General features: G+C 35.9%; 6 protein-coding genes across 6 annotated transcripts; 2 read left to right on the top strand and 4 right to left on the bottom strand.

The window, feature by feature from the left end:
* Positions 1–13: 13 nt before the first annotated feature.
* Positions 14–9010, bottom strand: LOC123310547. Its single transcript, XM_044894060.1, has 12 exons — positions 8733–9010; positions 6110–7895; positions 5479–5850; positions 3681–4310; positions 3239–3439; positions 3018–3140; positions 2385–2485; positions 1729–1866; positions 1407–1653; positions 979–1262; positions 737–919; positions 14–650 (listed from the first exon to the last, which is right to left on the bottom strand). Exons 2-12 carry the CDS (start codon positions 7854–7856, stop codon positions 567–569), a joined length of 4110 nt encoding a protein of 1369 aa, XP_044749995.1. The 5' UTR covers positions 7857–7895; positions 8733–9010; the 3' UTR covers positions 14–566.
* A 583-nt stretch (positions 9011–9593) lies between these two features.
* On the top strand, positions 9594–11954 carry LOC123310153. The gene is made up of 8 exons (XM_044893561.1): positions 9594–9852; positions 9909–10132; positions 10187–10378; positions 10433–10660; positions 10742–10919; positions 10972–11207; positions 11371–11801; positions 11860–11954. The coding sequence occupies exons 1-8, from the start codon at positions 9719–9721 to the stop codon at positions 11923–11925; spliced, it is 1689 nt and encodes a 562-aa protein (XP_044749496.1). The 5' UTR covers positions 9594–9718; the 3' UTR covers positions 11926–11954.
* Positions 11937–13030, bottom strand: LOC123310154 (39S ribosomal protein L21, mitochondrial). The gene is made up of 4 exons (XM_044893562.1): positions 12703–13030; positions 12487–12647; positions 12277–12433; positions 11937–12225 (listed from the first exon to the last, which is right to left on the bottom strand). Exons 1-4 carry the CDS (start codon positions 12902–12904, stop codon positions 12122–12124), a joined length of 624 nt encoding a protein of 207 aa, XP_044749497.1. The 5' UTR covers positions 12905–13030; the 3' UTR covers positions 11937–12121.
* Positions 13031–13359: 329 nt separating this feature from the next.
* On the bottom strand, positions 13360–16754 carry LOC123309811 (atypical kinase COQ8B, mitochondrial). The gene is made up of 7 exons (XM_044893085.1): positions 16631–16754; positions 15402–15743; positions 15007–15290; positions 14687–14894; positions 14141–14629; positions 13732–14087; positions 13360–13672 (listed from the first exon to the last, which is right to left on the bottom strand). The coding sequence occupies exons 2-7, from the start codon at positions 15682–15684 to the stop codon at positions 13397–13399; spliced, it is 1896 nt and encodes a 631-aa protein (XP_044749020.1). The 5' UTR covers positions 15685–15743; positions 16631–16754; the 3' UTR covers positions 13360–13396.
* Positions 16755–16774: 20 nt separating this feature from the next.
* Positions 16775–18751, top strand: LOC123309812 (ESF1 homolog). The gene has a single exon (XM_044893086.1). It carries the CDS (start codon positions 16855–16857, stop codon positions 18739–18741), a length of 1887 nt encoding a protein of 628 aa, XP_044749021.1. The 5' UTR covers positions 16775–16854; the 3' UTR covers positions 18742–18751.
* Positions 18752–18992: 241 nt separating this feature from the next.
* On the bottom strand, positions 18993–21464 carry LOC123309814 (N-alpha-acetyltransferase 30-like). Its single transcript, XM_044893088.1, has 2 exons — positions 20561–21464; positions 18993–20256 (listed from the first exon to the last, which is right to left on the bottom strand). Exons 1-2 carry the CDS (start codon positions 21290–21292, stop codon positions 19939–19941), a joined length of 1050 nt encoding a protein of 349 aa, XP_044749023.1. The 5' UTR covers positions 21293–21464; the 3' UTR covers positions 18993–19938.
* Between the last annotated feature and the right edge of the window lie 26 nt (positions 21465–21490).

Below are 21490 nucleotides of genomic sequence, written 5' to 3'. Positions count from 1 at the left end.
TAAATGAAGCAACTAAATTCGATATATTTATTACTCAATTTCAAACAATTCTAATGGTACTCAAATAACAAAAGTACTTGTAATTATTAAAAATATTTAATAATTTGTTACCAATTAATCTCATAACAGAAACTGTTCAACAGACATTCATCGAAATCAAGGAAGCGATTCAAATCAACAAAAAATCAATATGTATATAATGCAGGTTGAGAAAAAGACAACCGAAATATCGATTTATTTTAATGAGTGTCTCGTGCTCTTAAATTAACCAATGCTGAATTAGGAATAAACAATATCACTTTTTGATTGTTCATATATATAAAAAAAATATACAGAGCACATTCTTATAAACAAAAAAAAAATGCACAGCATAATCAAAATTTAACTGTACTATTAAAAAAATCTAAAAGTATTCCTAAACCTAGGCATCTTTATAATCATTAATCAATATATATATATATATATTTATAATTTTATATATAAACTCTTTTTTAATATACACAATTTTTTGATATTCAACTTTAAATTATTGTTTCGATTTCAAAAATATTTCGCTTTTCGAACTATCACTGCACAGAATTATTTTTCACTTTATAACTGTGTTCTATACAGTCCACTTCCGACCAACAAGTTCTCACTTCCAAAAACAACTGGAAAAAAAAAATTAAATATAAATCTTGTCTTTGACGATACTCTGAAACTCAGTAAATTAATTATTATTAGAAAGAAAACCTACCTGATTTAGCCAATTTTCATCCGCTAACAATTCGTTCAAAATACATGTGGTGTCTTTATTAGGGTCCAAAGCTCTTTTTTCACTAACTCGTTTAGCACATTCTATAAACATTAAATACTTTTGATGAATGACCTTATTCATCAGTTCAACCCTACTAGCACATATCCTACACATGAGGAAGTCCTGAAAAAAAAATTAAATCATTCCAGTGTCAAATCTAAGAAAAAAAATGTACAACTTACTTTTTCACTTATGGCATTGGGATCAGGCTGGCAGCCTTCCAACGTAGTTGAATTGTAAGGCTGGCCGTACATGAGCACCCTCACGGCTATTCCGATCTTATTGCAAGCTGCACAATTCCTAGATTGACCATCGCTTAGGTTCACATCTCTTATAACATTAAAACAAGGCCATGTGCAAACTGCTGCTTGAACACTCACAGGCCAATTCAGTAAGGCTAAGAGACTGTTCTTTTTACTCTCCGTAATGTCATCTATTGTCTTCACATTAGATAAAAAATAATCGTCTGGAAAAAAAGATAAGCTTGGGGTTATTTAAGCAATTACTACACAACTCCTGATGTGAAATATCCATCAATAACGAAGAATATACTATAAAAACGCAAACTTAACATCGATAAAACGAAATAAATTCAAAATGGACAGCTTACCTTGCTCTTGAAAAATTTCCGTCAAAAAATTATTATCCAAGGCTTGCGATATTAACGTCTGTATATAAACTTCGAAATTGTCCTGATACACCTCACTCAATTTCATGCACTTCTCCTGGTACTCGTGGTCGATTATGGTTATTTCGTTCTTGAGAAACTCAACAATAATTTCAAGTTGACTTTGCGACTTAAACTTAACTGGCACTGACATGTATTGCTTCTTACTATCTGGGGACCAAGATGTATACTGGAAAAAAAATCAATTTTTAGTATTTATTCAATTGAAAACCTACCGATCAAGAAGTTGACAATAAAAACATACCGTGGATATATTCCTATATAGTGTACTTCCATCTTGCTCAAAAGGCTCATATTTCTGTAATAAAGTTTTACCATCCACTCTCCATATGGGGGGCCATTCTTGTTTCAGATCGGCTTTGATGACGACAAATTCACCTGGCTGGAAAAATGTCACAAGTAAGAACCGACAACCTCATTTGTATCCATAGTACAACACCAAACAGAAATTTACCTGGGTTTGTTTGTCCCTCAGTCTGTTAGACTGTTTGGGTGCAAAAAAACAATTAATCCACCAGAGTTACTCAGTGAAGAGAATACTCATTTTGACATGAAAAGAAAATTTCCCAAAGCAAGGGTGGCCAACCTGTTGAGACCCCAAGATCCATTATATACCAACAAAATTCTGAGTGTTCCACCAATTCCATATGCAATTATTGAAATTCTAAATGAAATAGCGTCAAGTATATGATTATGTGGGATTTTAAATTAAATAGGAAAAATATAACAACCACGAGTCTGAAACTCGATGGTTTACGACGTACCGACGTTGATCGGTCGATCGCAAAAGATTCGTTGGCCACCCCTGTCACAGAGAATGCATTTTTTTGACATATGTTAGTGACAATTATTCACCTGGGCAAAAAAAAAAAACTATCAATGATCATGAAAATTTCCTACCTTAAATGGATTATCATCGTTCAATGATATACTCCTATTTTGAAGAGAAGCGGCTATGTTATCTTCTAAAGTTGGAGGGCCAGCTTGTTTGTTCTTAGAACCTGAAATGTAAAAGGATTATTGACTAGATGACGAGATAAAATTGTCATCCAATAGACGAGTTATCCATGGTGCCAGCTATCAAATCGAAGTGATATAGAAAATTTACATTGGGTTTTCAAAGCAAGTTTATCGATATAATTTGGGATTTTTTCTGTGTTTTGAGCATAATTGATGGTTTTGTCACAGAGCAACTACCAAAGTGTCCAAAAATATTGCAACTCTACATAGAGCTGACAAAGCTTTGTGACTACCATAGAATACTTCAGTGGTTGAGGTGTTCTGTGATGAAACCATAAATGTAAGAACAAAACCAGAGAAAACTATCAAATAATGTCAAAACTTTCCTTGAAAATAAGAAATATGAATTTTTATCATCAATTGAATTTGATCGCCCACACAATTCAAAATTCAAACAATTTCCACTTATTTCTTATATATTTTGATATAATAATAATATTGTTATATACAAAACAAAAATCCGACAGAAAATCAACAAATCTTTAAAAAAAGTCACCAAAGATTAAAAATTACCTAGTTTGATTTTTTTAGAATTTGGTGATATGCCATCACTGGAGTAGCCATCATATTCTTTGATGCCAGCCCCTTCAGCAGCAGCAGTGATCAAATTTTTCGTCTTACCCCTTTTAACGGATCCTGAAAGATAAATTTTTGACCACAATGAGTTTTTTTTCAAAACGAACTCTGTGAGAGGTTGTTGTCAACAAGAAATCAAGAGAGGCGAAAAAACTGACCTTTCTTTTTAGATTTTGCCAGCACATCGTCGTCGGCATCATCTTTCACTTTCGGCGTCCAAGCTGGGTCTGAATCTGAATCTTGGAATTCTGGCGGTTCCTCCATTTCGTCTTCTTTACTAGCCGATTCACTCTTCTTTCTTTCTTTAGCTGCCCTTTTAGTGGACTCTCTACGGGGAACGTTAGCACTGGCATTCAATTCTGAAAATTGGTCATTTTGTCATTGCACAACCAGTTAGACCTATACACTGATTGAACAGGCAAAGATCGTAAATGAAAGAATATAATATATGTTACTCTGGAGCATACCCCACACAAAAAATCTAGTTCTGTGATCATATGTCATCGATTGACAATGACAGTTGACTATGTTTCTATGGACGCTTTATATGCGTGACGAAACAGATATAACTGAGCACGGGCTTATAAAAGAACCACTCACTTTTTTGCATAGCCTTCAACTTCTTCTCCTTCTGTTTCTCCTCTTTCAACTTCAACTTCTCCTGCTTTCTCATTAAGGCCTCTTGTTGCTTCTGCAGTTTCCGCGACTCCTTCGCCTCGGCAGACATCTTCGGTTTCTTCTCCTTCGGCTCCTTGATCACTTTCGGCTTCTCCTTGATAACAGTCTTCTTCTCCTGCGTCTGCGGCTTGACCTTGGGGAAAAAATCGTCCTCCGAACTGAAACCGTCGTCGGAACTGTCGAAACTGTCGCGTTTCCGCTCCTTCGGCAGGGGGAAGTAGCGAGGATCGTCCTGAGGATCGCCCTGAGTAGATAAACGCGTGACGACGGGCGTTGGGGGCGGGGCTATGACGAGGGGTTGAGAAGGAACGCCGTTGCTATCCGGTTTCGCCTCTTCTTGACTTATAGGCTTGGAGGTGGGACTGGGGCGGGACCACGTTTGTTTACGCCCCGTCCTCGAGGCGGGAGGCGGGGAGGAATCCCTTTCCCCCTGCAGGAATTTTAAGTAGCTACTCATGAAACCCGCGCCCGGGCCCGAAGGCTTATCCAGGGGCTTCGTTGCGGGCGGCACCGGTTTGTAAGGCGCGTTCGACGCCTGCTTAACTGGCGGACCTAAAAATTAGAATAGTCAGTTTGAAAACGTGAGCTAAAATCATGCTGAAGTGGAGAGTATCGCTGCATCGAAACCATAGAATTAACAAGCGTCTGATTTTGAAGGCTGACGTTCAGGGTTAAAACTGAACCTCATTAGTTGGAGCCTACTCCAAGATCCATACAATTTGGTGCGATCATAAAAATGTTAAAACCTGAAGCTTATTATTCGTTAAAAAACAAAACTTCTCCAATCATGTGACACTGACATTTACCAATGGAGACTCCAGCGAGTCAAAGTTTGTTCTGTGGTTGACTAATGGCTGTTTCTTTGTGTGCTGTAACACGCCACTTGAGGTCAACTACATTTATGATCACAAAACTTAGCCAATATTGTCAATAAGTCAGTTTTATATCAAACCGCACTTTCATATTAACAACTTTCTTACAAAATCTGAAAGTCCAACTTCAATTTGCATTATATCTGAAAGATAACCAGAAAATAGGGCATTTCGGATCAGTTAACTTTGACAGAACCGACACTTTGTCAGAGGAGTACACAAGGGTTGGTTAAGTTCATGTTTTTATTATTTCATGTGGTTTTTATGAATCCTTTTCAATTTTTTGAGAAAATTTCCGTTCAGTGAATAGTATTTATTCTTCAGTGGTGATATGAAAGTGATAAGCACCTGACTATTATTAATATTGAGTTGTAAAATTTGAAGGTTTATGATCATAGATGGTTTGTTTGCCCCTCACCATTATTCCTACATATCATACTTCAAATAACGCGTATTTAAAAAAAATTAAAGATGTGACTGACGACAAAGTACGTAATTAGAGCCAAAAACAAGATGAGATACTAATGTCCGTTTGTGACACCTTGTTCCAGGCAACTTTAACTCTGTGACTGTGGATTAACCGTGGCAGCGTCTGTGGAGTATGTCATAGAGCTAATTTCGCTCATAGAATTAATTTCGCCCATAGAGCTAATTCTACCCATAGAACAAATTTCGCCCAAAGAGCTAATTTCACCCATAGAGCTTATTTCGCCAATTTGCATTGGAACATAGATATTTATTTTCCAAGAATTCAAGGCTATCCCTGTCAAACTGACAATTATATATTGAATTCACAGTCTGTCACTCGGCTCCAAGGTTCCTGGCTTTTAACCATAAATATTACTCACCTTCCGACAGGAAATTAAGTTCTTCTTCGATGTTAGGAACGACCACCTTCGGCTGGTCCTCTTGCTGTACAAATTGGGAGGTCGATGGTTGGGGAGATTGCTCCCCGTAAGAGCCGGCGGGGGCTATCTCAACAGCCGTCTGAAACTCTTGAGGTGGCGGAGCAAGGTGAAAGGGGGCGAAGTAGGGCAATGGAGGGGGGTGATGGCCATGCGGATGGGGCACCATGAGACCTTGATGTTGCTGGTGGATCGCCTGGGCGCCGAAGAGTTTCGCCGTGGGCGGCGCCAAATTCCATCGGTCGAAATCGAAGTAGGCGCCGTTTTGCTGTTGCTGGTTGCCCCCCGAACTGTGCGCAGGGGGCGGTATTCTGCCTGAAATTTTTCATTTTATTTGACTTCTTATTGAAAAAATTGTGAAATCTATTTGATTAGTCTGTGACTTCCGGAAACCACAGAAGAAAACTAAAATTCTATGTTCACATGAATAATTGTGACATTTCATGAAAATTTTTTAATTTTTTATGAATCTGTGGTCTAATTCCTAATTATAAACCACAGAAATCATAATATATTCATAGAATGAATAGATAATCCTGAAAATTAAGTTTTTCACCAAACAAAAAAGACCTACCTGGAGCCTCGTTAACCACCACTGGAGCTGGAACAGCAGCCTTCTCGTTACTTTTTCTTCTTTTAGCCGGTTGCTTAACAATTTCCTGTTTTATCTCCGTCTGCGGCACCTGACAACTCTGCTGCTGCAAATTCTTAACCAAACTCATCGGATCTCCACGACAACTCGACAAATCTTGAAGGGTGACCGTGTGACCGCTGGCAGTATCAAAGTAAGCTTGCTGCCTTTCGCTTATATTCAAACCGACTGTCCTTTGCTGAGGTTGTTCGGTCCTAACGGAGATGTCTACATTATTGGTGGAGTTTGCGTATTGGTTGTTGGGAAATTTACGGTTCTGTCTTTCGTCCCAACAGTTCTGATTCTGATTGGCCTGCTGGGGTTGGTTGGTCCGATCGAATCTCTCCGGGTACGTTTTATCCGTGTTTAAAGCTCTGGTGATGACAGATGGGTAGGCAACGTTGTTATTTTGCGAGTTTGGACGTGGCACTGAAACGTCTAAGGGTGACGGTGGGGCAACTTGGTTACTCGAATTCTGCTGAGGTGAGGATATGGAACTCATGGGGCTATTATACATAGGATATGCAGGGCTCTGAGCATGACCTAGGGGGGACGCTTGGGAGTGAGCCTGATGGGGACTGGGCCTCCTTGGTACGACAACATTGCAATCCGGACCGTTTGAATTGTTGTAATCTGACCCACTTTTGGGTCTTTGAAACTCCTGCTCCGAGTTGGTGTTCTGCTGCTGGTAATGTCTGTAGTTAGCGTGTTGGGGAAACTGCGGTGGCCTCTTAGCTGAAGCATTGTTTCCCGAATAATTAACTCGGTTTTGACCAGAATCTATGATTGAAAAACTGATCGGGGAGGATTGGCTCTGTTCTTCATTGTTTCTCTGTCTTTCGTTCTGAGCCTGACTTTTAGCCTGCACCGGTGTCGAATTCTGCTTATTAGGGAAAGTTTTTTCAATTTGTCTCGACGGGGGATTAGGTGAACTCAGATAAGCCCTAGTTGGAGCCTGCGGTACCCGATATTCCTTCGATACTGTCGCAGTCGGGGTGGAGGAAACTATGCAAGACTGTTGCAGATTCGAATTGGTTGTGAATGATTTGTTATTGGGTGCACTCTCAGAACCACCTGAATATGTAACAGGCACTTGGTAGAAAGTGGAAGAGTTTGATTGGGAAACATTAGCTTTAGAAGTTGCGGTAGAAACTTGAGGACTTTGAGCTCTCGATGTAGTCTTGTTATTACCACCGGGTATTTGAGAATTCAAGTGGTTCAGACTTTGAGCGGCAAAATGTGGGTTGAAATTCTCGTAAGGCGCCGTTTTGCTCGTCGTTGTGGCAACGACACTCTCATGTGGTAGGATTCCGAAAGGACTGTTTTGTTGCCATGCTGCAGAACCACCTTGTTCGAAGAAGGCTTGAGTTTGATGGTACTCTCCATCGGTGTTCGGTTTTGATGTGACAGCAGTTTGCGCCTGCACCAAAGCCTGTGCTCGATGCTGTGTAACTGGAGTCACATAGTGGGACGGTTTTGCACCAGAGGCATGATGAAAGAGGGGGCTGAACACTGTTTCATATCCAACCGGAGGAGGTGATAAAAATCCACCAGCGGTAAGAAGTTGGGCTGTTGTTGTAGGGGGGGCACCACTAGAATGATGATGGAGTTCTCCTGAGGTTGAAGTAGCCTGCACTCCTGCTAGTCTATTGTAAGAAGCATAAGCAGACCATGGCCCCACTGGATCCATGCTTGTACAAAGATATTTTTAGTCGTTTGGCCATCCCATCTGAAATAATTACAAGTTAACGACATAGCTCAGTAGTCTTCAATGAAAAATCAATGAAGAAAATAACACATGGAGGTGAATTCATCCTCGAAGAATTCGTAATCAAATATAATAGAAGTAGAAGTTATTCATCAAATACATATAAGAGGTGGTGACCATTCATCCCTTGAGAAATTGTAATTTATTTCAAAATTTATAGTTTCCAAAACTATGAACAACAGTTTCCAAAGCAAATGCATTATCATGAAATCACAATAGTACCCATCAACCCTGGACTTTCATACAAAAAGTAATTGCAATGTTTCAAACAGGTGAAAAGTTTATATTGAGAACATTATTAAGGATTCTCCAGAAAAAGATCTTAGTTTGGTAGTAGACTATTAAAAATTTATAATTTGTTGACAACTATTATACTTATAAGCAGAAATATGCGAAAACAAAATTAAATGCCAAAGTTTTCGATCTAAAAACAAACCAAATCTGCCTGGGAAGAAGTGATAATTATCTTTAACCTTGAATTTCTACAATTTGGTGTGGACAACTGTTTATATACATGATATAGTGTAAAGCACATGAAATCCTTTATTATTCGAATCGAATTGCTTAATAAAGAGGAAAGCGATTCTAAAGATCAAACCTACACACACAAAATAAAGACAGCTTTTGTATTTTGTGCATTGTTTAGATCTGAAAACAAGATGCCTGGGGATTTCATGAACTTCAAATAGCAGAATGAGTTGTGAAACTGTAACAACATCGTAATTCCCCAATAGGTGAAATCCAGTTACTGATACAAATATTGGGAATAAAAAGTACGAAAATAGTAGAATCACTCACTTCTCATTGATGAAAATGGATTATTTTTGACAGTTCTTTATGCATTCCATAAATATGGCTCCGTAAGCTACGCGAATCTCTTGTAACAAACACTAAACGAATATTCAATTAAATTTTGGTGTTTTAAACAGTATACACAACCGATGTCACTCTCTTGGAACTATAATTTTCGATTTTCACAAAAGCCATACTGAATTTGCCTTAGAAATTGTAGATTAACTCAAAAATTTTCAGGTGTATAAATCTCGTCGGCCATGCGAAATTGAAACTAACAATAGAGAGAGCGCCATCTTTTGTTTAGTATAAACTTTGGCGGGAAATATTTGAAATCAATTGAAACGAAAACTCGAAAAAAGGTAATATTTTCAGTAAGCTCGAGAAAAACTCATCGTTTACATGGATATTTGTTCATATTGAATCATCAATTTAAATCCAATCATCTGATGCGTTACTTTTCATTAGGATGACCGGGTGAATCTAATGATGATGTGTGATTGTGGGTAGAAAACTTTTGCTAGAGCATGGGGAATTCGAAAAACCTCGGGAAAATTCAATTTCTTCATTGAAGAAGTCGAAATTATACCAAAATTATCCGTATTTTCCCGATTTTCTTTCCACCAATGGTCTTAGCCATAATTATGAAGTCAATATTTCTATGACCAGATGCGCAAGGTTTGAATGGCGCCTTATTCAAATATCGAAACCTTCTTATCATCCTTCTATTTATCCTCTATATAATTAAAACACTGTATACTACAATCAATTATAGGAAATGAGCGTCCACCCATTTGTCCTTAAGTAGGCAGTAATGTAGAGTGCAATTTGATCTCTCACGAAAGTCTCAGTAGGTCTTTTTTAATTGTTTCCCTTCTACTCAATGTCTTATATTTTTTCAACCGGTTATTTTTTTTGAGAGCCTGAATTTTTTTGCCGTATTTTTTTTTCATTATTTAGGCGTAGATATAGCAAGTTTTATCACTAATATAATGAAGATTAAGCCGCCAAAAGAACAGGTTTTTTCTCCTATTAAATGGCAACGGGAGCAGAAACTTTTGAAATCTATGAGATTGGTTAATGATAGGAACGCTTTACAGGTGTTAAATAGAGAGGATATAATAGCGTGAGTATAAAAAAAAATGATCGAGAACAGTGAAATAGTTTCGGTTTAAATCTTAGATACCGGTTACCATTACACGAGGCAATTTTGAGAAAACTCAACAGGAATGGATTCTACAGTTCTGCCGAATATCTACGGCAACTGATAGATTTTCAGGATGCTTATCGGATGGCAGCGGGTGAAGAGAGCATTATATGGCAAAGGCCGAGACTAATGTATCAGCAAAACTTACTCGAGCATCTTGCAGAAAAGTTGCAGCAGGCCGAACAGGCCAACACTGCAAGTCAGTCTTTAATTAGCCAGAGATCTGAAAAATTCCATTATTCCTGATTTTCAGAACATACTGACGTTGAGATTGATATACTCCTAAATATCGCCATTGAATTTTGTTTCGGATCAGAAAATTGGTGGTGGCTTGGCCACCAAATTCTTTTCATTACTTTGAAAACTTGCGAAGAGTACGAGGAAGATAGGGGCAAAAGGAAAGCTTTGTTAAGGTATATTTTTGGGAAGTTTCTCTTTGAGAATGGTAAGTATTTAATATGATCTACCTTCACAATAAAATCTCCCGTATTATTGTCAGCAAAGGAGCCACGAATGGCTCTTGAGCACCTGAAAATAGCAAGGAAAATCTCAGCAGAAATGAGCTGGAATGTCAATATCTTGTTTCCTGAGAACAGCAGCACAATATTTTCACAGGCCTGCACACTTATCCATAAAATAATAATGATTCAAGCCAGGAGTATTTCTCAAAAAGATCCTACAAACACCATAAAACTATGTGACAAAGCAAGAATAAGAGCTTTGGAAGGTAGAAACTACAATTTATTGGAAAGTCAAAATCTTTTGAACATTAGATCTTGATAGTGATATATTTAATTGAATTTTCAAGGATGCTACTATGACGGAGTTATAGACTCTTACATTCTCAAAGGAAACTGTGAAATTATGCTTTTCGATACAGAAAACGCTATAAAAAGTTTCAAGAGAGGCCTCAATGTATTAGAAAAACACGACAATGTTGATTTGAGATGTGAAACTTGGAAAAATTTAGCCATAGCTTACCTAAAGTAATTAGGAATTGAGTCTTCCTATCGGTTGTTTAAACTTCTTCTGTTTTAGGCATGGCACCCTCAATAGTGCTTTAGTGACTTTACACAAGTTAAACGACTTTGCTAATCAAAACAATAAAGTGCATTACATTGCCCAAGCTCACAAATATTTAGGGGAGTTTTACCTGAGGGAAGGAACAGCTCGTAACGCTACACCATTGCTGATGGCTGCAGTCAAGATCTTCACTCAAGCCGGAGATACTGCAGAAACGGCAAAAACCAGAAATATGGCTGCCATTTCAGTCGGTGAGTGAATTGAAATACTTTTCACTGGAAACAGTTAAACGAAGCTTCGAAAAGATACTTCAAGTTTAAGGATTTAAGTTTCAAAATGTTAACAGCTTTTGAGACATGATTTTTTCAAATTATTCTCGAATTAGGTCGTTTTAGCTTCATTTACTCCTTGTAGGTATAGAACTAATGCCCATATTCACCGGTATCATAAAAAGCAGCGAACCCAAATTTTCTTCCGAACATAGGGAAGCACTAGCCAAGTTGATCCGCTGGAAAGATTCAAGGGAAAGTTTTTGGAAGCACTCTGAAGCATCCCAATTCTCGGCTGTTTCAACGCACACCATGGAAAATTTCACTGTGCTCTCGGGGTCAGAAATTGAAATGCCACTAACAGATGATTTAGATTTCGAAGTACTTCTGGGTATCACTGGATTGGACACTGGATACTCAATGCAGTGTAGTATATCGAACATGACAGATGTAGTGTCTGTAAGTGGTGTTGAAAAAAGTGGCAATACATTGATGGCTCCTGTAAACATGCATGAAGATGCAGGGACGAATACAATGAGTGTCAGAGAGAAAGGTACAGCATCGCTCAGCGAATATGTAAGTATTTTTTTCTTCAGTTTTTCATTAACTTCGTTTCATTCTGAATATTTTACAGGTGACGAATATCAAAGAGAACAAGAGTAATCTGACTAACAATAGTCTTGAAGGTCAACTAGAATGAAATTTCAAATATATATTCATCAAAAACTCTTGTGGAATTTTTAATTAATAATGTTGGATAACACTGTGAAATCAATTATTATTTTTTAGTATGTTGGAATAATACACTAACACTTGTAGTCAATATAATATCATTACCAAAATTGATAAAAAACAAATATTTGCTGTTTATCCAATGGAACTCACAAAACACCGATTCACATCGATCTGCTTTTTGGTTCACTCACATCTGGTGGATTATCGAGTTCCCCCACAAACTTGATATTATTTATTAAAACCATAGTTTGTGGTATTCTGTAAACTGAAGGATATTATTGAAAGGATGAAAAGCAGCATAATATTATTCACTCACAATTAATTCTCATGTATTGCTTCCTCCTTTTTTTCCTGAAGTGAATTTTTGTGTGAGACAGTGTTTTTTCAATAACCGTAGCTTCAATTTTTACTAAGTCCCTTTGAATGAGAGGCTTTCCAATTAGTGAAAATTCCTTCCCACCAACCAGCATTATCTGTAATTTTTAATAGTCAGAGTTAATCTTTAGTGTAGTTCGAGGGATGTTACCTTGTCTAAGGTCAACTTATCACCAGCATCAGGCGGCCAATAACCTTCTACAACAATTATATCTCCACTAGTGATTTTAAATTGTTTACCAGCGACATGAACAACGGCGAATATAGGTTCCCTCACATTTGATACTTTTTCGGTTATTTTTTTAACAATTTCTACAAATATTGAAAGTAAATAGGAAAAACTAAAATCACTTGATACAACTGATACCTGACTTGACGATTTTATCTTCAGCTTCTTTTACTTTGTCATCTTTGATGACTTCATAAGGTGTGAGAGGATCTTCTTGAGGTAAATTCGAAAAATAATTCAGTTTTGTAATATTAGGCAGAATAGTTTTAGAAAAGGCTAAATTGGGGTGTTTAGATATAAAATTCAGCTTTGGTAAAATGTTTTTCAGGAAGCTTGTCATTTTTTCAGGATTTCTCTAATATTTACGTTTCCATAAAAGGTTTGCCTCATATAAATTTTATTGAAGAAAATTCAGTTGAAAATAATCTTCATTTTGGAAATGCCACAGAATTTTTTTCGAGGTTAAATAAAACTCACTTTTTGGTTAAGTCAAAGAGTTTTGCGCTTGTTTTTCCCTGCTCAGTCATAGTAAGTCTTTTTTTTTTCTTGCGATTTGCGCCAATACTTTGATTTACAGTTGAATGGCACCCGTAGAATATGAATATGCAATAAATTTCTCGATATCTCAATACATTCAGAACCTGCAGTCAATATTAACACTCCAGTACTCGCGCGGGGTACTACAATACCCCAGGCTCCACGTATTGCTTATGTATCTATCGGACGCGCGAGTACTGGAGTGTTAGCTGCTAGCTACATCCTTACTTATGAAGGTTCTAATAAAAAAAAACATAATTTTCAACTTTCATCATAATATTCAACAAAAACAATCTCAATTTTTCACTACATATTCATTATATAAATCTAAGAACATTTTTCGACAACTCAGCGGCACTTTGAGTTTAGAACACAATAAAAATACTCCTGACAATTTCCTATGCAATGAATAAATTTCCTCTGGAGGGGGACACAATCTGTGAGTTAACATTGTGGGGACTAAATGCTGTATTCTTTCCGTCATATTCTGATTTGCAAAATCGTAAGGCTCATCACTTTGAAATATTTCACCCAAAATCATCACAGCATCAACATGAGCTTCAACCATAACCTGGATAAAAATAAAAATAATGCAATTATCTGAATCAAATATCCTGGTACTGCTCATACTTTACTCTCGTATCCGGTGAAAAATCCGATTTCCCCAGAAATGTTCCTTATAGTTTCTCTATCAGAATCATAAGCTGCTTTCAGTATTCTAACATATTTATCCATAAAGTCCTTCGAATATTCCCTACTGGCCCCGAAATCTAGTAACATAATTTGCTTCTTTTGGGGATTATATAAGAAATTGGCCCAATTTGGATCTGTTTGCATGTATCTAAACTGAAGTATTTCCAGCAAACATAACCGTATTATATTATAACCAATGAAGTATTTGTCCTCAACGTCTAGATCGAAGCATTGATCAACAGGAATTCCACTGAGGAGTTCCGAAGTGAAAACCTGTCCAGTAGATAATTCATCTAAAAATTAAGGGTTGTACAAAATGGATTAGATTAGTTCTTGAAGAACGCACCAACAACTGATGGAACATAATACTCTGGATATGGCGCCAATAACTCTTTGAATTTTTTAGTACATTCTGCTTCTCTCTTATAATCAACCTCCCACGCCAATTCACGTTTAGCAACGGTCATCAAGTTCTCCAAGAACATTCCTTTGGGGAATATATTCCATAAATTCATTATTCCAGTCAAGTTGTCAATGTCACTGTTAATACTTTGAGCGACCCCAGGATACTGGATTTTGATGGCTACTTGCTGACCATCCTTCGTCCTCCCTAAATGTACCTGACCAATAGAAGCAGCCGCAAAAGGTTTCCTTTGGAATTCTTCCACTTTTGCTTGCCATTCTGGACCTAATTCTCGAGACAGAACACTATCAACTTGCCAGTCTGGCATGAAATCTGCTGATTTTCTGACCCTCTCCAATGCTTTCGCCAAACCCGGTTGTATGATAGAATCATCCTGAATACTCAAAATTTGGCCTAGTTTCAGAGCAGCGCCTGAAATTTATCCTTCAAAAATAATAGTTATAAAGATATATTCCGATCAATATTAACCTCTCACTTTACACAATGTATCAACGATTCTATTCAGATTGGCTTCTGTCATAAATGCCATTTGGTTCTCTGATGAACCAAAACCTAGAGTCCTTCTGGCATACTCCGCCATCGTCCCAACACCTAGTCCAGCGGCCAGAGTGCCAAATGAAACCATTCGGCCAATTCTTGATGAAGGCACAGTCCTTTGTTTTGATTCAGAACCTAACTGTTTATATAATAAAGGTACCTTATAGTTTGTGCACTAATGTATAGGGTGACTGATAGTTTTTCCCAAAAATTTGTAATAAAATTTTAAATCAAATTCAATATTTACTTACAGATAATGATTTTGGGTTCGGAATTGTCTTTATTTCGATAGGAATTTCATCATTGTGTTCTTTCGATTCAATTTTTTTTGCTTTCTCTCTCTTCACTTCCCTAACGGAGTCTTGAAGTTTTTCCTTCATCTTCTTATGTTCCATGTCTAGTTTCTTTAATAACTCTCGATCAGCAGAGGTCAGCTTGATTTCATAAAAATCTTCAGATATTTTTGGATTAACTGAATATTTAAAATGTTTTTCATCAAGCTTAGTTGCTTTGAAATCCTCTTTCTCTCTGACATCTGAAACAGATGAATGGATAGAATAATAACTCTATTTCATGACTAAGGCTTGGTTTAAGTATGTGTAGGCGTTTGTACAACCTTAAATGGTAAAGATATTATTTGACTCACCTTTGAAAATGGGTTCCACAAATGTTTTATAATTATATATATGCAGACTTTGAAGAACAGTTGAGGCTCTTTCAACTATTTCTCCCACATTCTTGCCGATATTTTCCTCCTTGATTTTTCTTTTGGATAATTCTTCCTCAAATTTCAATAAATCCTTGGCTAAGATTTTCAAACTAGAATTATCCCATATAATTTTCAAATTAGCTTTTTGCAATTCGATTCCTGACTCTGCTATCATTCGTAAACTACGAATTATTGCTAATCCATCCTGTATTCTCGACATTTGGAAAATATGGAATCGAAAACACACATAAAAATAATTTAAATGATCATTTCACAATAGGCGATTTCGAATGATATTGGTTCTTGGCTGGTTCATAGGTTGGTTCGTCATATTTGGACCAACCACATTCGAATGACAAATTGATGACGTCATTAATCGTCTGGTTCGTAGTTGGTTAACCAAAACTTGAACCGTGCTCTCGAGCACGGTCCGCTGTCTGGTTATTAGTTCTGTCTCCTTCTATCCTCCGATTCTGCATTACTATACATAGACATAGAGACATGGACTGTGCCTTCCCTTTATATCTATGCATGAAATACGGTCAAAAAAAGTGACAGAGAGAAAAACATGTCGGGAATGCAGTTGTCTTTTTCTAGAATTTTCATTGGTCTACACTCACCTCTATGTGAACAAAAAAGAGAAAGGTATGTCCCGACGAGCTTTTCTCTCTTTCTAATAAATAGCCAATTTCATGCTGGCATTGCTCAGTCCATGTCTCTATGTCTATGATACTATATTATATATATTTTGTTTGGGTTTTGTTCACATTTTTAGGCGGTTTTAGTTTTTAAGTTAATATTTTTGAAAATGGCCGAATCTCTCAGTGCAGTGGGCTTTGAAATGAAAGGAAAAATCATTTATTTTATTGGCACTGGCACTCATTAAAAATATTTTTTCAATATTCGATGAATCAGAATCACCCAATTCATCCACTAATATGATGGCTGCAACTGCTTTGCGTTTAAGTATTTTATGAATAGCTATTTGATACAAAAACAAATACTTGTAAACAAGTGTAATAACATTTCAGCTGACCGTTTAACCAACCGTTTCGTTCACTAAGAATTCGAATGGGACGGAACCAACCGAGGGAACGACGTCATCGTCTATGAACCGACCGGTTAACCATTAACCAACCAAAAAAGCCATTCGAAATCGCCTAATATTGCAAGTTTGGAGCGCACCTCATAACATTTAATTAACCTAATTAAAAGAAAATTATGATGCTGGTTGAAATCATTGCAGCAAAATCTATTTCATTAAAAAAGAACATATACTTTACAATCTGTGTTTTGAAGAATTTTTGGTTATAATTTAGTAACCTATAAATTTTGAAAAGAGAAGTGCGAAGTGCCAGATAGTGATAACATTTAAAAATCGAATTCAAAAATGGAAGATGAAAGAGTTAATCGTTTCAAAACCGAAGCAAAATTTCGTAATGTACCTAAGAAATCCAGAAAGGTAAAAATTGATAAGAGGTTTCAGTCTATGTTCAAAGATGAACAATTCAAAGAGAGTTATTCAATTGATAAGAGAGGAAGGCCTATTAAACACAGTAGTGATAAAGATTTGAGACGATATTACCATTTAAGTTCATCGGATGAGAGCTCTTCTGAGGATGAAAAAGAAAGTCAAGCAGAAGATTTGGGAAAAAATCAAACCGGAGACAAGAATGTTTCGGATGAAATAAAAAAGAAATTGAAAAATTTGAAGGTGGATTATGCCAGAGGGGAACAGACTTTGTTAGAGAGCTCATCAGATGATGAGGAGTCTGAAGAAGAATATGAAGAGGAAGATACTATAGAACATAAATGGGGGGAATTGGACGCTGATGCAGAAAAAACCGATACGGTAACAAATCGCTTAGCAATTTGTAATATGGATTGGGATAGGATAACAGCAGTGGATATAATGGTCTTATTGAACTCCTTTCTGCCTCCTGGAGGTGTAATAGAAAGTGTAAAAATTTATGTTTCTGAGTTTGGAAAGAAAAGATTAGTGGAAGAAGACATTTCAGGTCCACCTGAATTAAGAGAAACTAAACTTGATGATGAAGATGAGGAAACTGAAGAGGGCTCAAAATATCACATGGAGAAGCTTCGTCAGTACCAGTTAAATCGTTTGAAATATTATTATGCTGTTGTAACATTCAATAATGAAAGTGCAGCAAACAAAGTTTATACAGAATGTGATGGAATGGAATATGAATCTAGTGCTGTTAGACTGGATCTCAGAATTATACCTAATGATATGGAATTTGAAGATGAACCAAAAGATTCTTGCGAAGAAATGCCTACGAAATACCAGCCCAAATATTTTACAACTTCAGCCTTGCAACAGGCTAAAGTTCATCTAACTTGGGATGAGACTAACCCAGATAGAATTGATCTTGCTCAGAAAATAAATAGTGGTAAACTTGACGACTTGGACGATGATTTGTTAAGAAATTTCGTAGCTTCAAGTGAAGATGAAAGTGAGGATGAAAATCGTGAAAAATATAGTACACTTTTAAAAGAAATTGAAAATGAAGGGAAACAAGAAGAGGATGATGATGTGGAATTAGAAGCTACCTGGGACATTGGTCTTGAAGAAAAATCCAAGGAACCAGTGGAAAAAGAGGATAAAACTCCCTTCCAACAATATTTAGATAAAAGAAAGGAAAAACGAAAACAGAAGAAGAAACTTAAAAAACAAGAAAATGATGACAAGCTAGAAGATTCAGATATACCCTCTGATATCGACATGAATGATCCATATTTTGCTGAAGAATTCAATAAACCAGAATTTACCAAAAAGAAAGATAAGAAACACCAACGTGAAAAAATTGAAAGTGACGAAGAAAAGGATAATAATGAAGCTGAACTTCAACTTCTCTTGGCAAATGAGGAAACAGACGGCAAAAATCATTTCAGTTTGAAGAAAATTCAAGAAAAAGAAGACAAAAGTAAAAAGTCTAAAAAGAACAAAAAAAAGAAGAAAAATGGGCAACAGGAAATAATGGAGAATGATGGATTCAAGCTTAATGTTGAGGATCCTAGATTTTCAGCTGTATTTTCTAGTCATTTGTACAGTATCGACCCTTCAAATCCACACTACAAAAAAACAGAAGCCATGGAAACAATTATTAAAGAAAAATTGAAAAGGAGCTCTGAGGTAGATGACGAAGTTGTCAGTAAAAAGAGTAAAATGGACGAAAGTAAAAGAATGAATACAGAGTTGGGAGTTTTAGTTAAAAACTTGAAGAGAAAAACTAAAGAAATGTTGAAAAATAAATGATCATATTCTATTATAGTGTTTTTTTCCACCTTCAAATATTGAAAATTCCTAACAGAGTTGCTGTAAATAATATTTATAAATTGACACCATACAGGGTGTCCTGCTGTCAACAGAAAAATATTTCAAAATTCACCTGTCTTTGTACAAAATTTCAAACATATCCAATGTATATATTTCTGCGTAATTGGACTTCCAAAGACACTCTGTATATACACCATGAGAAAGAAGGATTTCTAATGGTAACTATATAATAAACACTGCACAACTTATATTTTATCAAGTATTATACAAGTTTACATTTCAAGTACAATAAATCTAGTTTATTTACACATATCATTCCAAAATAAAACAGTTCTGTGATACAAACAACTTTGGATAAGTACCAGTTTCTTATCTATTTAAAATTGATGAAATGAGTGAATGAGGCATCTTGGAAGACATTAAAGAAATACACAAAACAGAATAGTTCATTTTGAAAGAATTCCAATAATAATATTTACACTGTGGAAGCATTTTGCAAAGGTTCTCTTGTCACTTGAAAATGTGAAAAAAATTGAAGCAAGACAAATACATTAAAGGAGTTTCTATTTGTACCTTGTTTGAATTGTTCTTTGGTAATACTATTTCAAGAAGGATGATTATATTACATATACGGAGTAGAAAATTCATTTCAACATTGCAAAGTTCATGAGGAACCGATAACGATCATAAAACTTTCAAACACACAAATTTATGTACAGGGTTTGAACATTTTTATGTTGTTGTGTAATGTTGAATATCAACATTTAGATGAATAAAAAAAAGGCTTGCAAAGAACATTTGGTAAAGGTTGTAGAATAGACTGTTCCACCAAGTTGATAACGTAAATATAAATTAATAATGATTCGAATAAAGCTGAAATCACGATCTCTTCACAACAATTGAGAAAAAATTTTATCTTGAAACTACAAGATGGAACTCGACATTTTAGAAGAAACCTTCTGTAATTCTATATTTTTGAAACTGATATGTGACAATAGTATGTAAAAACGAAATTAATCGAAAGGAAATTGTGCGTAAATTTTTCTGTGCAAAATTTCCATGATGTATATGAAAGTAAAATACATTAATTTATTGCAATATCAAATTCCAAAAGCTGAGACACAAAGTAACCCACTGAAGTAGTAATAGGCACCCATTGTACAGAGAGCCACATTTTCATCTGAGCCACAACTTCAATCTCAAAGCATCTACTCCATTTAAATAGTATCTGAATAATCTCTTATCCCTCACAAATCCTAGAGCTTCGTAAAGTTGTAGAGCAGGCTGGTTTGTTACTTCAGTCTCCAATACAACTTCATCGGCATCTCCAATGATCATTTCTTGAATTGCCTTTTTTACCAGGGTTGAACCTATGCCTTTTTTCCGATAGTCTTTATCAACAGCCAACATGGCAATGTAACCACGTTTCATGACTTTCCGATGTATGTCTAGTTTACAAACAATTGCACCAACACATTTCTCATTGTCCATTGCCTGAAAATACGAACTCTAATATACCTACACAGAGAAAGATGACGTCATGAACGAATTTAATGTAACATGCCTTCTTTAATTAGGGTATGGAATCCTGAAGGTTATATTATTATTTAATGTCTAAACGTTTCTGATTCTCGTGAAATCTGAAAGTCTTGCTTGATAATTTCATGAAATTTAAAGATAACCACAGAATATTATGGTAACAGCATAGAATATCAATGTTCGAATTTCCATATTGGAACATACACATATTCAAAAAATAAACTATTTTATTCATCATGAAAAAAATGTTGAAACTTACCAGAAAACACAGTTTCGGCCAATTATGTATGAAATATCTATATGTATAAATAGAGTACGGCTCTGATAAATCTTTTTGAATAATTTTCATAACTAAGGGCATCTGAAGTTCATTTTCATACTGGACATATTTTATGGGCGACTCTTCAGACTCTACATTTTCTTTACAACTAGACTCATCAGATGCTATGTTCAAATTTTCCAACTTCATCATCACCTCATCGGCAGATTCAACAGAATCAGTTTTATAGTCTTCACTCATATTATTCACTTCTAAACATTCACTATTAGGCACAGATATATCTTCTGGGCAGTTCACACAAGACACATTCTCTTCAACACCAAGATCTATACTATTTTTACAACTAGTGCTTGATTGTGAACTGCTTAGTTGCGTTATATTTTCATTCGAATCATAACAGGATTTAACTTGGTTGTTTGTATCACAAACAAAGTCTTTTTTCGTTTTACCCGAGTTTTTGGGTCGATTTTCATTGTCATTCATTGATATTTGAACTTTACTCTTACTCTCAGCATTCTCTACAGTACCTTGTGATCTTTTCTTGGCATCAATTTTGGAGGTTTTTAGAGATGCTAGATCTTTGCCTGAACCATTGAGTAAACCATTTACTTTAAGGTCCTTTTTGTGGTTATTTTCTCTTATAATATCCACTTTCAAGTCATTCTTATCATCCCTAAGTTTAATGTTAGGTTCATTTGTGGTTATATTCATTATATAAGTGTTAACGAATTATGCAGAAAATTTTAAGTAAGAATTGAATTAAACAGCATTACCAAAAATATCAAATGGGATATTTCTATTAAGCCTCTGCCAAAAGAGTACTTCTACAATAAAAAATGTCCAAGAGCAGACATTTTGAAGTATGCACGACAGGGAATTTATCATCAGTTCTCGATTTGAGGTTAGACA

The sequence above is a fragment of the Coccinella septempunctata genome, chromosome 3 (genome assembly GCF_907165205.1).
Source record: "Coccinella septempunctata chromosome 3, icCocSept1.1, whole genome shotgun sequence".
Taxonomy (NCBI): Eukaryota; Metazoa; Arthropoda; class Insecta; order Coleoptera; family Coccinellidae; genus Coccinella; species Coccinella septempunctata.
The sequence above is the reverse complement of the archived record's forward strand: the minus strand, read 5'-3'. Positions and strand labels throughout refer to the sequence as shown.

What these genes read in the sequence shown, in the direction of transcription:
- LOC123310547 (XM_044894060.1), bottom strand. Translation starts at nt 7,856, where the DNA reads ATGGATCCAGTGGGGCCATGGTCTGCTTATGCTTCTTACAATAGACTA. An exon ending in GGTGGTTAACGAGGCTCCAG is followed by an intron (nt 5,851 to 6,109) that starts GTAGGTCTTTTT and finishes GAAAAATTTCAG; the next exon opens with GCAGAATACCGCCCCCTGCG. An exon ending in TTCTAAAAAAATCAAACTAG is followed by an intron (nt 2,486 to 3,017) that starts GTAATTTTTAAT and finishes TTTACATTTCAG; the next exon opens with GTTCTAAGAACAAACAAGCT.
- LOC123310153 (XM_044893561.1), top strand. Translation starts at nt 9,719, where the DNA reads ATGAAGATTAAGCCGCCAAAAGAACAGGTTTTTTCTCCTATTAAATGG. An exon ending in TTAGCCATAGCTTACCTAAA is followed by an intron (nt 10,920 to 10,971) that starts GTAATTAGGAAT and finishes CTTCTGTTTTAG; the next exon opens with GCATGGCACCCTCAATAGTG. An exon ending in TATGGCTGCCATTTCAGTCG is followed by an intron (nt 11,208 to 11,370) that starts GTGAGTGAATTG and finishes TACTCCTTGTAG; the next exon opens with GTATAGAACTAATGCCCATA.
- LOC123310154 (XM_044893562.1), bottom strand. Translation starts at nt 12,904, where the DNA reads ATGACAAGCTTCCTGAAAAACATTTTACCAAAGCTGAATTTTATATCT. An exon ending in ATAAGTTGACCTTAGACAAG is followed by an intron (nt 12,434 to 12,486) that starts GTAACATCCCTC and finishes TAAAAATTACAG; the next exon opens with ATAATGCTGGTTGGTGGGAA. An exon ending in GCAATACATGAGAATTAATT is followed by an intron (nt 12,226 to 12,276) that starts GTGAGTGAATAA and finishes AATATCCTTCAG; the next exon opens with TTTACAGAATACCACAAACT.
- LOC123309811 (XM_044893085.1), bottom strand. Translation starts at nt 15,684, where the DNA reads ATGTCGAGAATACAGGATGGATTAGCAATAATTCGTAGTTTACGAATG. An exon ending in TACATTGTGTAAAGTGAGAG is followed by an intron (nt 14,630 to 14,686) that starts GTTAATATTGAT and finishes GATAAATTTCAG; the next exon opens with GCGCTGCTCTGAAACTAGGC. An exon ending in TCACCGGATACGAGAGTAAA is followed by an intron (nt 13,673 to 13,731) that starts GTATGAGCAGTA and finishes ATTTTTATCCAG; the next exon opens with GTTATGGTTGAAGCTCATGT.
- LOC123309812 (XM_044893086.1), top strand. Translation starts at nt 16,855, where the DNA reads ATGGAAGATGAAAGAGTTAATCGTTTCAAAACCGAAGCAAAATTTCGT.
- LOC123309814 (XM_044893088.1), bottom strand. Translation starts at nt 21,292, where the DNA reads ATGAATATAACCACAAATGAACCTAACATTAAACTTAGGGATGATAAG. An exon ending in GGCCGAAACTGTGTTTTCTG is followed by an intron (nt 20,257 to 20,560) that starts GTAAGTTTCAAC and finishes TCGTATTTTCAG; the next exon opens with GCAATGGACAATGAGAAATG.